The following is a 12,996-nucleotide window of genomic DNA, read 5'->3' as shown; positions in this document are numbered from 1 at the left end:
ATAAGGATTTAGGTGGGGTGAAATAGAATAGCATACAAGAGGATAACAGATTGATCAGGAGGACTTTGTGGTTTCTCAGACCAACAAAATATAAATGATCTGCCAATAAACACATTTCACCTGATGCCAGCAACCAGGGGATAAGACAAGATAAGATAAGATAAGATAAGTTGTTGCAACAGCAGAGTGGATATGGCGTTATTTTTTGTGCCAGTATTCTGAGCGCACGTAAAGAAAAATTGCAGGTGCAAGTGTTGCATTTTGAGGAGAAATTTATTTTGAGCGAAGAAAAGCTAAATTTGAGTGAACAAAATTCATTGCTGCGTGCAAATTATGTATTCCAGTGTTTGCTATTATCCACACACACACACACACACACACACACACACACACACACACACACACACACACACACACACACACACACACACAATAGCAGCCCCTCTCGCTCAGGTTTTGCACTTGCGCTTGCTCGCAATGTGCTGCTTGCGCTCTCAACATTTCTGCCCGTGCGCGCTCAATTCTTTCTGTATACCGTTATATTTGTGCCACAAAACCAGCCAATCACAGACTTGGATGCAAAAAAATCTGTTTGGCTGTTTTGGTCTCCAATCAGCTCGAAATGACGAAATGCAATATCCCAGAATCCCTTTCGTCCAAAACTCAAAGGAGGCTGCGGCGGAGGAACACAGAGTGGCGGAGTTTGAAATATTACTCTTTCTGGTCACAAAATAAACTTTTAAGATATTTTCATGTCAAATATCTGCTCGATTTATCAAGACATCACATATTTGCATAAGTGCTCTAACGTTTTCGGAGAACATGGATCTGAGCCAATGTGCCCTCAAATATTTTTTTGCAACAACAGACCCAAGAACCAAGTGAAATTGAAGGAAATTGTGTCAGTCTAAGAAATTACACACTGACTGATAGTGAAGTTGACATTTGTTTAGAGGTGGCAAAGGCCAAAAAGTTCCTTTGTATCCACAATCAAACCAATTAAACCACTCCTCATGGAGGTCAGAGGTCATGTTGAGTTAGGAGAACCTAACCACGGAAGATCTGCTTGTACAAATGTTTTCATTCCAGCTTCTAATAGGAGCATAGTGGTAGTGAGAAGCACCAAACAGGACATAAATATATCTCTCACATTATGTAATCTCTTCTTTCACAGGTCAAAGATTCTTTCACTACAAACCATCCCGAACCTCAAAAAACTTTGACTGAATGCTCCGATCACAGCAGTGTGTATTGCAAGAGAAAAGCAACAGCGCAACAGAGACAGTCACACAGCCTTGGGATGAATGAGGTCTGTGAATGAGTCTTTTTTTTTTTTTTGGGGGGGGGTTATACGAGAATGGACTAGAAGAGCAAGTGGAGGGTACAGAGAGGAGGAGCACAGGAACGTGGGCAAGTGATTCTCCAGATGAGATCTAATATGTGAGACGGTGCATCCTAAAGAGACGTTTTCTCATGGGTCCACCCCATGAATACAAATTCAACCCGCCACCCGCTCTGTGCTGGAAGGACGAATGCACCTTGCGTAGTGTAGAAGTGCAGCCTCTTTCTTTTTCTTTTTTTTCCCCTCGATGTTTACTTTCATCCAATCACGGCACTCAGCTCTGGTGACTTCATGAAAGCTCTTATGAGTCATCCATTCATAGCTTTTTGTCTTGTACCCGAATCCGTTCGCTCTCATTCAGAGTAATGAGGCCTCGTATTTATAATGATGGAGAGACTGTCTGCGAGCATGTTGGCGGAAAAATTCAAATGTTGCCAACGAAACGCCGCAGGTGAGTTTGGTAAAGGAGGAAAACAGTTAGTCTGCATGTGTGTGCTGACTTTAAAGTCCCTCTTGAACATGTTTCATTTATTTATTTGTGTGTGTTTTGTGCATTTAAATGTGTATGTTTCTTTTGATGTTATTTACTGTGATGGCGTGCACATTATCATATCTCTAAGTTTTCATGCTCATGTGTTTGTGTGTGTATGGGTGTGTATGTGTGTACGTGTTTCTGTGTGTGTATGAGAGAGAGAGATAACAGCCTGTAAATGTACTAGGGCCGATCTTAGTGACATCACTATTTGAGAGAATCTGAGTGGTCAGGAAAGTCATTTAGAGTTAAATTGGGTTTACCAGCTGGACACTAGAAGGAAAAAGTGTGTGTGCGTGTGTGAGAGAGAGACAGAGAGAGAGAGAGTGTGTGTGTAGGTGTATGTATGTGAGCAAGAAAAGAGAGAGAGGGAAGGGGGAGGAGATACAAAAGGGAGGAACAGAGTGGAGAGGAAAGCAGAGAGACATAGTAAGGTTTAGGAACAAGAAGGAGTTGTTGCCTGTGATACAGTACAGACAGACAGACAGACAGACAGACATTTTCCTCTTGCAACTTCTAGCAGCGGTACCAGTCTGTCTTAAACAACTAAGGGTGGAAGTGTAGGCGACAGAGAAAAGGGAGTTGCCTACTAGCAGAGGTCAGGCAGGCAGAGGGGAAGCTAGTGGATGTTTTTTAAGAGTTTGCTTATCTGACACTGACAACAGGATGAGGAGCTGAGCGAGGGAGTAGACAGGGAGAGAAGCATGGAGCAAGCAACTTTACCTACAGTACATTTGCATAAGAGACATAGGAAAGACATGCACTGGCTTCTCTGAGAGAGGTAAAGAGACAGAGGTAAACAGTCCACTTTCTCCATTCTGTCCAAAGGAGCGGGAGTGAGAGCCGAGGGATCGTAACACTGGAGCTCAAGGATAAACCATGGACTCTGCATACATCCCACTACACCTGGACGTGAGTACTACATCCCTGTCCCTCTGTCTCTGTCTCTCACACACACATGCATAGATCTGTCTGTCAAACCACAGGCCACAGGAACTGCACTGCTGAAACCATTAGTCTCCGCTGGGAAAAACACACTCGTGTATATGAATACACTGCTGGCCCACTGTATTGCTCAATCTACCTCTTGTCAGGTAAGCAACTTGTCTGAGAATAATGTGCCCATTATGGGTTCAAAGAGCATGACGTAACTCGCCAACGCTGTGCAACATGCGAAGTATGAATTGGCCCTCAGTGTTATTGCTCAGCAGCTTTAATGTGAAAAGCAGAGGTGTGTTTTTGTTCTGTATTTCACATCGGTTTAGCTGTCAGACGCACAACGAGGGCAGTCTCTGAGCTTTCAGCAGTCATGGGTTAGATATGTCAGTATTTCCACTGATGCTGTTACAGTGTTGTGCCTCAGTAGGGCCTCCTGTTAACCACAATGCACTTGTGAGATCTCTGTGCAGCATCCCGGGCTGAGGAACAGAGGATGAAAGAGACAAGCTGTGAATACATGCTGAACTACTGATGCTCTGTTCTACCTCACAATTGAGACTTAAGCCAAAAAAAACAGTGCACGTAGGCATGTGCATGTAGATGTGACCAGCCAGAAAAAGCAATTTACAGTTAAGCTGTGGAAACAGTGTGTTTTCGAGCTAACTCTAAATCTATATCAAAGTTGTCTCACATTTTTACAACCCTTCACTGTTACATATATTGGCAAGTTTTTTTCCGTGTTAGGTTCACTCTGCCTGGCTGTTAGCCTGTGTTTAAGCTCTGTGGTGCTCTGTGCTCGGACACATTTGTATCCAAGTGCGTGTATGTTCTGTATGTGTAGAGCAGAAATGGACGCCTGGGTCATTAACCAACTAATCAGTCCAGCTGGGATGAATTAGAGTGCTGTTCTAATAGACTCCAATAAAACTCTACAGCAGCCTACCTGGAATATTGTTCTAATGATTTCATCTGTTACGCCTCAGAAAGTAGAGCCACAACTGCAACTGTTTTGGACATTTTTCACCCCACCCCCATTATGTATTAACTCCACAGCCCAGAGTAAACCATTAATGATGAGTTAAGTATGGGGAGTATGGTACAGGCTTAACCTCACATTTAATTATAGTGACTGTATGTTCACTTTATACATTTTAATGGGGGGGAAAAGTGTTAGCCAGTACAGATGTATCCTCAGAAGTGATCCCAGGTGTGTATATGCACACTGCACATCATATCTGGACCCATGAGGCTATCCGACATGGCACAGTTTCAAGAAAATGAGTTAGCTCAGAGCCTGAAAATGAACCCTGTGGCATGTACGCTGCACGTATCGTGTTCTGAAAGAATGGGACGGCAGCATAGAAAAATGAGAGCTTGGAAGGGGGGGAGAGAAATCAGGGAGAGTGAGAGGAGGAATTTAGGAAAAGAAACACGGGAAGAACAACAGGAAGGGAAAGTTGAGGGACCAGGCGTAACATGAAGACAGCGGCAGTGGATAAATCAGCCGGCTGTGGTGACACTCCGGCCCCCTGGCCCGGCAACAGTCTGCCGCACTCTTCCGCAAAAACACCATTCATTTTAAGACCTAGGAAAAAAAGAGCGGAACTAATGGGGGAGATGGAGTGGGAGAAAGTCCATAGGAAAATGGGAAGGTGATGCAGAAAAGCATGAAAAGTGACATTTTAACAGGGAAGAACAAAAGATGTAAGAGAATAAAGGAAAAAAAAGATGGTTTGAAGGGGACATGAGGGACTGTGCTTAAAGAAAAGTAAAACAGGGTTATATACGGTGGTGTATGACAACAAAAGGACAAAGTTCAAGGAATGCAAGGAGGAAGGAGGAAGGGGAAAGGGAGCAGAGTTTGAAATAAACAGATAAAAAGAGGGGCAGAAAGAGAAACGGATGTCAGAGGTCAGAGGTTTTAATCAGTGAGTTCAGAAAGACGCGGGGCAGACCAGCAGCCACACTCGTCCGCCGCATGCCAGGGTCACTCAGCTGTCTGCTCATGAGGTCAGGTCACATATAATAAGTCTCATAGGCTGAGCACAGAGGGGAAAGACACACAAACACGGCTGTTGAACTCCATACCTTTCATTTCGCCTTATCCCTGACCCCCTTCATTATACGGCTCTCCTCATTTATCCTTCCAGAACATTTCATTGTTTAAGCCAGAGGAAAGGTATAAACAAGTCAGAGATAAAATAAGGAACTGGGGAATGTAATCATAAAAATGTCAGTTTTTCTAGCCAACTTGAATGAGCTGACATCTGGGTGCCACCCACTCAGATGCACAGAACACATAAAACATCTAAATTAAGTCTGGATGCTCTTTGCCCTCCCTTGAAAGTGGATTGAACCATTCATAAGGCAGACACCCAGGGAGGAAACAAAGAGCCTGAAAAGCAGTGTAGGACACTGTTTCCAAACTTCTTTCTCTGTTTTTGCCCCTGTTCCTCTTCCTCGCTGCAGCTGTGACACACCCTTCTGTGTGACAACCTAACCTTTGTACCTCAGGGTGGTTTTGTAGGTGAGGAAAGTACAGGAGAGATGTGGTGTTGTTGTCCTTAATCTGCTTTACAAGCCTCCACAATATATGGGAGAGGTTGTCCGGCAGTTCCTAATCTGTAATTGTCCTCTGCTGCGTTGCCTCAGGTGAAACAGCACTGGGTGTGGTGTTTAATGGCCAGCTAGCAACAATCCCACGCTAGAGGTGGCTTATTTTCCCAGGCTTGCCCTTTGAGCCACGTACCACACACAGTACACATACCCACAGTCACATATACATAAAAAATACACACCTTCACACCTGTGACCTCCTTTTAACCTTTTTTCTGACAGCGTGGTAAGATTAGCTGTCATTACAGCGTCATTATGTGTTTACTCAGTCATAAACTCCTCTGTTATCTCGCTGTAGAGGCCCTAATCGATTCTCTGTCCCTTACAGGCGAGAGATAAAGAGATAGAAGCGAGAATGAGCGAGAGATAGGTGAGCACTTGGACGAGAAAAAAGATAAAGCCAAACTTAAAGTCCTGCAAAAGACATAAATTTAGATGCAGATGGGGTTTATTGTTCTGTTCTTCTTTACTGTGCAGCAGTTCATCTGATTTGCAGTGCAGATTTTTCTTTTCTGCCTGGTAAACAAGTTTTGCACCTTTGCACTGACCCTTTAACATCTCAGCTCCTTTTCAGGTCAAGCTAGCCATTACCTTGCTGCTTTGCAATTATTCACTCACTTATTAACACTCATACTACAGAGATGTAGGGTGTTGGCCGGGTCGCAGTAGTATTTGTGTGACCCCTGTCTGTGATCGCGTTCCAGCACTGAATGCCCTGCCAACACAATCAAGTGTAGCTAAAAGAGTGCTCTTGCAGCATCTGTGGGTTTCAAGTCAAATTAGTGACTGCGAATATAATCTTTTCACCCATTTGTATGTGCAGTAAGTGAGTGAAGCAGGCAGGAATATGGAAGAAATAGGGAGGTTACATGCAGCTGGGCTGTGCAGGTGCAAATGAATCTAACTGTGGATGACCCAACGTTGGGAATACAACGTGTGTGCTGAGCAGAGCATGCCAGTGCATGCACATCTAAACTCTAGGGAGATTACGGATGTCCCATTTCTTGTCTTTCTTTTCTTTTTGTTTTATTTGCAAAATAAAACAACACAATTGTAATTGTGTGGTGGATACCTCTGTGCATGACGGCAGCCTTGAATTCATGATTTAACTAATGCAGATTTGTTTTGATTGATTTGCAGTGGCATTACTAGTAATGCTGCCCCAAAGCTCATATTTTTCAAAACTGTGACATTAAAAGCTTTCATTTGTTTTGATCACATCACTGTAGAAGACATGAAGTCCAATTATTCAGCTGGCTTACAGTCAGTGAGCACTTATTGCGGCACTATTTTTTTTGTTTTTTGTAATTAAAATACCAGAATTTACCCTGACATCAGACTAAACTGAGCATTTAGGTCTGCTATTTGATGCCTGAGATACATCTTTAATCTTCCTATAATTAAGGGGTTAATTAAATTAGACCTCAAATAAAAAATATTTTTAAAAAGCTACTTAATTCTTGAATAAGTATTTTCTCAAGTCATTTGAAAAAAAAAAAAGGAAGAAAAAAATCTGGCTACATGTCACTCTATCAGGTCTCTGTAAATACCAAACACATCACAGGCATCCACACACACACAAACAGCACTACTAGAGTAGAGCACACACAAACATGCAGCATGATTAAATTACAGATCGAGACTGTTTAATTACTGCTGCTTAGGTGTCCTGTGAGATAAATGGATCTCTAGGGGAAGAAGCCTGCAATAAATTAACAAAGAAAAAACAAAGTAGCACTGTTTCTACAACCAGGAGTAGCAAGCAAACAACTTCTTATGGACATGTGAATGGTAAATTTCTTGAACATATGCCACATGAAGGCTGAAGACTGATGAGAAACTAGTGTGTCCAGGAAGGAGAAGACATAAGCATAATATACAGAGTCCAGAAGCATCTCTCTGGGGCTATCTCTTTTGCAGATTTCAAGCAATACTTTATATTGTGTCATTATGTCATATGATTTAAATTCTTATTTAAAACACACAGAAGGAAGGACAGAGTGGTGCATGACCTGAAGTCGCAATTTTTTTTCTTTGATGTTTAGGTTACTTTGTATGCGTTCCTTTCTTCTTCCACTTCCTCTTCCTGTTCTGTTCTCTACCTTATTACCTCTCCTCACCTGCGCATCTCCCTCCAGGTCCACCATGTTCCCTCCTAACCTCCTGCTCCTCATGGTCCTGCTGCTACCTCATGCCTCGTCTGGTCGCCAGGGTGGAGACACCAGCGAGATCGATCATGGCAGGGTGCACCCCACACCTTCCGCTTTGTCACCGTCACTCCGGGATCCCGGTCTGGCTCAGACCATCCAGAGTCTCCTTTTGAGCCGACTGGGGCTGCAGTCTCAGCCTGACCCAAGGCCTGGAGTGCCAGTGCCACGGTACCTCGTGGATCTTTACCACTTCCACCAGCAGCAGTACCATCTAGTAGAGGACCCTTCATTTAATTTCCCCAGTCAGCACATCCAGGAGGCCAACACTATACGCAGCTTCCACCACAATGGTAAGCTTACTTACACAATTAGATGGCACGTAGTCAGGTGATTCCTCTTGATGTCAAACTAGATTCATGATATATGAATTATCTGTTTGAGCTGATTCTAGCTTTGAACCTTTATGGCAGTAACACACCTTTGCAAGTCTTTGTATGTCAGTTTTGAACAGTCAAAATAAGATACTACACTATCAAACGAGATAAGTGTAGTAAGTTTTTTTCAAAACATGTATGAGATCAGATTTAGACTAAGATAAAATATAGACTCGGGACTCTTCTCATCATAGTTGGATTAACCTGTTCACCAGGGAAACATTTGCTTTTGGGCCTATCCTGGCCATCATATTTGCCTCCCAGTTGCCCTTATTTCAGCACAAACAAGCTAGAATAAATGCAGACCTGCGATAATGGTTCATTATCAGTGAACCATCAGTGAGTTAACACTGCATATTCCTGTCAGACATGTTTGCTCCAAACTAAGAAAAAGACAAAGGAGGAGCACACACAGTCGTTTAATCTAATCTGAAGGCTCAGGTAATCCTGTAGCACCACTGAAGGAATTCCCAACTTTTGCCAGTACAATTATTTGATAATACAGAGGATGACATTAGTTAATGTTGCATTTTTGTGAGGAAAATCCATAAAGGAACTAACCCACGTGCTGTAACTATAAGGCTTTTAGTGTTATAGGTTAATGTATAATGTAAATGTAATGTAAATTTCTTTTAAAAAAATCTATCTGATATAGATTTCATTTTTTTAAAATTAAGTTTCTTTAAAAAAACAACAATGTTAAATTATTTGCTGACTACGCTATATAGTCTGACAATTTTCCTGCTATTGCTCAAATAAAGTCTTACTAAAGTGTTATATTGCTTTGTCACTCTTCCACTTAGAGCCCCTTGGAAACAGTCTTGGTGCAGAGGATCATACCAGAGTGCACATTTCCTTCAATATCTCTTCCATCCCTCAAGATGAGAGTGTGCTCTCTGCTGAGCTCCGCCTCCGTCGCAGTGACGAAGCAGCTCTGGGTCCTGGACCTCACAGACTAAACCTATACCTCACTGAGCACCATGAGGACCCTGAGCCCACTCTGCTGGAAACAAGGTTACTCACCAATGGCCTCCGTAGTTATAAAACAAGTGGTTTCTGGGAGGCTTTTAGTCTTAGTGCAGAACTCCTACATAAGGCCCATGCTGGGACTGGCAGCCTAGGATTCCTCCTGGAGGTCAGACCTGAAAACAACACCACCTCACTTCCTGAGCAGACCCTCTCTTCTGCTGCAAGTGAGGGGACAGAGAAATCAAAAGAGGCACACCTGAGGGTATGCAGATCTGTGGGACAAGACGATCACAGCTGGGCCCAAGAGAGACCCCTCTTGGTTACTTACAGTCATGATGGCCGTGGACAGGCTTTAGTCAAACATGGCAGAAGAAACCCTGGTAATGGCCAGAGGAGAAAAGGAGCAAAGGCGAGGGTCAAGAATAAAAACAAGGATCTCAATAGAAACCAAATCTGGGGAAGGGACAAAAAAATGGGGTATACTGTGCCGAGCTGGGCGGATGACAAAGGAGGAATCAATTGGAGCGAACGTGGAAGGGTGAAAAGAAACGGTGGTCGTTCTGCAAAACTGAAGCGCCTTTCCCGCAACAGGTGCCGCCGCCATCCACTATATGTAGATTTCAATGACGTGGGCTGGGAAAAGTGGATCATTGCACCCAGTGGCTACGACGCCTTCTTCTGCCTGGGTGAGTGTCGCTTTCCTTTGGCTGACCACATGAACTCCTCAAGCCACGCCATGGTGCAAACTCTGGTAAACTCTGTGAATGGAGCAGTGCCCCGGGCCTGCTGCGTCCCAACCTCTCTCAGTCCCATCGCCCTGCTCTACCTGGACTCTCAAGACCGAGTTGTGCTGAAAAATTATCAGGACATGGTTGTGGAGGGCTGCGGCTGTCGGTAGTGAGCTCCAAGTGACAAACTCACGTGGTCGGTGGGAATACAGAAGCAACAGAAGCATGAAAAGAGATGAGAGAAGGCAAGAAGAGACTCTATAAGTCAACTAATTTCAGACTGAGTGACAGAGACAAATGTAGCAACATACCAAGGATGAGTGAGAGATTGGGAAAGGGATGAGAGAGAGACCAACAATAAATATATATATATATATATATATATATATATATATATATATATATATGTGTATATATATGTGTATATATATGTGTATGTATATATATGTATGTATATATATATATATGTATATATATATATATGTATATATATGTGTATATATATATGTATGTATATATATATATATATATATATATATATGTATATATATATGTATATATATATATACATATATATATATGTATATATATATATATATATATATATATATATGTATATATATATGTATATATATATGTATATATATATATACATATATATATATGTATATGTATATATATATGTATATGTATATGTATATATATATATATATATACACACACACACACACCACACACGACTAAAAAGTAATTACAAAACAGGAGAGGAACAAGTGCTCTGTCATTTAATTTCTCCCATTTAGCTACAATGCAACAGTGCACATCATCGACCAACTGGTTGCTATTACAGCAGAAGTGTATATTCATGTTTGCTACACATCTAGCTTTGACAAAAACTGTCTGACAGGCACATGCATATGTGCTTAGCTTTTTTTAGAGCAGGGTTTACACAGTTCTTTACTGTTCTGATGGACTTACTGATGATCGGCAGCATTAGCAATATGACGATGGCACCAGTGTGGCATCCAGACTTTGAGATGGCGTTGTTTCTGCAGTATTTGAACTGGGAAGAAGGGTTCATATGTTTTTATGAAAGGTAATAAAATAATACACCCCTTCACAAACACTCCTTCGTCAAGCTATTTAAAAACCACAACAATAATGCTGAGGAACTATTATGCTATTATTTGAATGTACTATTAACATTATTATTTAAATAAAAGAGACTTTTTTTGTAAATTTATTTTGCAGACTGAGGAAATCCAGTGATAGTTGTCTTGTGATTATATATAAATCCACTGAATCCTGATTCTAACTTAAAAGACACGTTATCTATTTAAATAGCTGCAATATGGTGTATTTAATCTTTAACATATTTAAGATACCTGCACTCAATAGAGCATACAGCATATTAAAAGTCTGCAATCCAAATGAAGTGACTTAAGGTAGCTTTACATCCATGCAAATGTTCAGTGTATTGAATTAACAGTCTGTGTTACTTCTCATGTTATCATTGAACACTTTTAAGTGTACAACACACAATAGCAGACGTAAGTGGTGTGGCCTACAAAAGCTCAACTAACAAGCCAATTGTAAGCTCTGTGTATTGTAGCTACTGACGTGTGTAACAACAGGTGTCTTAGCTAGTTGTGTCTGCATGTGTCAAGATGTTTTTTAAAAAAAAGGATGACTGATATTAAAACAGGGACTTTAGTGCCTTTCAAACAGGGGCTATAAGTGTGTTCTCTGCTGAGCTTGGTAAATGTTTCAGTGTTGCATTCTTCTCTCTAAATGGAAACATTTAAGCAAGAGCTTGTAAAATGTTTGACAATATACCTCTAATAAACAGAGCAAACAGCACAACTGTTGGGAGACTTTTATTTTTTCCTTTTCGGGAGCCCAAATGCATGAAATATCTTTAATATATATATTCTTCTTCAGTCACTTGGAGCAGAAAGAGGAAACCCACAGAGAGCACGATATGACACTGTGACTGGTTTCAAATTTAAACAAAAGAGGAAATTTCTTCTGACTGTTTCAGGAAAACAAGAACACCACACACATGCTTTTGATCACATGTATCAATGGAGGTCGCGAGAAGGATTGAATGGAGGGGTTCAGACTAACTGAACAGCATTGTTGCGTTTTTAACTGGAGGACCCTGCCTTAAAACAACGCATCCCCCTTAAGCTAGTTGAATCTTTATCATTTGTTTTTAGATCTCTTTTCATGTTTTCATTGCCTTGATATAAGTATTTCCTCTTTGATCCATTTCTTGATAACAGAAATATAAAAATCTGTGCCTACTCCTGTCAATATCTCCTACAGCAATCCAGGCTCTCAGATGTAATATCTTTAATTTTCACAGTCCTGCCTCCACAGAAGAGAACAGGATGAGATTTCAGATTGTGCTGATTTCCTATGCATTTAAAACATTCCATTACCAAATACCACTACCGATGTATGCATTACATCTTTAGAAGTAGATATGTGTGCAGGCATGGCAATATGTGTATTAAATAAGTGTGTTGAGGCGTCAAAAAGAAGTCACAGATATCTGGACCTAACCCTACCTTACCAATTTTGCACATGCGTACTGGGTGTGAAGCAGTGCATTGGTGGTAACTGTCCAGAGCATACAGCCGGAACTCTATAAACCCATTTCCCCTGTATATTTCATCTTTCAACACCTGTCAGGAGTGCACAGGTAGGTGTGTGTGTGTGTGTGTGTGTGTGTGTGTGTGTGTGTGTGTGTGTGTGTGTGTGTGTGTGTGTGTGTGTGTGTGTGCGCATGAGAGAGAGAGAGAGAGAGAGAGAGAGAGAGAGATGAGATAAATAGGGCCATGAAAATAAGCAGCTGAAGATGTGCACCTCACATGTGTTTTATGATCTCATGTTCACATGTGCATTGTACCGAATAACACTCTGGGTTACTGCCAGTGCATTTCAGCATGTGCTGTAACACGTCATCACTCATGCAGTGGTTGGACGATAACCTCTGGCCTCTTTTATTTCATGACCCTTACTCACTCTTTCACCTACAACCCCTCCCACTGCCTCATTTATCACTCTGATCCTTCAGCATCCCCTTTGAAAATTACACATTAATCAAGTTCACTTTTTCCTCACCTGACTTTTTTCAGTCAGCTGCCCAAGCTGCCACAGTTTTTGCTTGCCAGCCTGACCCCTAAACTTCTCCAAGTACTTGACTCAAACTCGTTGTTAAATCGTACATTTGTTCCTCACAACTAAAGGACTGAAATAAGTCTTCATAAGAACAAGCTGG

At 41.6% G+C, this 12,996-nt stretch overlaps 1 protein-coding gene across 1 annotated transcript; it reads left to right on the top strand.

Moving 5' to 3' along the window:
- Window positions 1-1,396: 1,396 nt before the first annotated feature.
- On the top strand, window positions 1,397-10,060 carry bmp16 (bone morphogenetic protein 16). The gene is made up of 4 exons (XM_086261652.1): window positions 1,397-1,793; window positions 2,703-2,786; window positions 7,568-7,929; window positions 8,817-10,060. The coding sequence occupies exons 1-4, from the start codon at window positions 1,708-1,710 to the stop codon at window positions 9,878-9,880; spliced, it is 1,596 nt and encodes a 531-aa protein (XP_086117778.1). The 5' UTR covers window positions 1,397-1,707; the 3' UTR covers window positions 9,881-10,060.
- The last annotated feature ends 2,936 nt before the right edge of the window (window positions 10,061-12,996 follow it).

The sequence above is a fragment of the Aulonocara sp. 'chitande type north' Nkhata Bay genome, linkage group LG14 (genome assembly GCF_057382095.1).
Source record: "Aulonocara sp. 'chitande type north' Nkhata Bay isolate Kocher_YH1m ecotype deep benthic linkage group LG14, A_spYH_male_GT1.1, whole genome shotgun sequence".
NCBI lineage: Eukaryota > Metazoa > Chordata > Actinopteri > Cichliformes > Cichlidae > Aulonocara > Aulonocara sp. 'chitande type north' Nkhata Bay.
Note: the sequence above shows the minus strand (reverse complement) of the source record. Positions and strands in the feature narration are given on the sequence as shown.

Bases quoted from the DNA above. Each gene is read 5' to 3' on its own strand.
- bmp16 (XM_086261652.1), top strand. From the start codon at position 1,708: ATGAGGCCTCGTATTTATAATGATGGAGAGACTGTCTGCGAGCATGTT. The intron at 1,794-2,702 runs GTGAGTTTGGTA...TTCTGTCCAAAG, and splicing joins TTGCCAACGAAACGCCGCAG to GAGCGGGAGTGAGAGCCGAG. The intron at 7,930-8,816 runs GTAAGCTTACTT...TCTTCCACTTAG, and splicing joins ACGCAGCTTCCACCACAATG to AGCCCCTTGGAAACAGTCTT.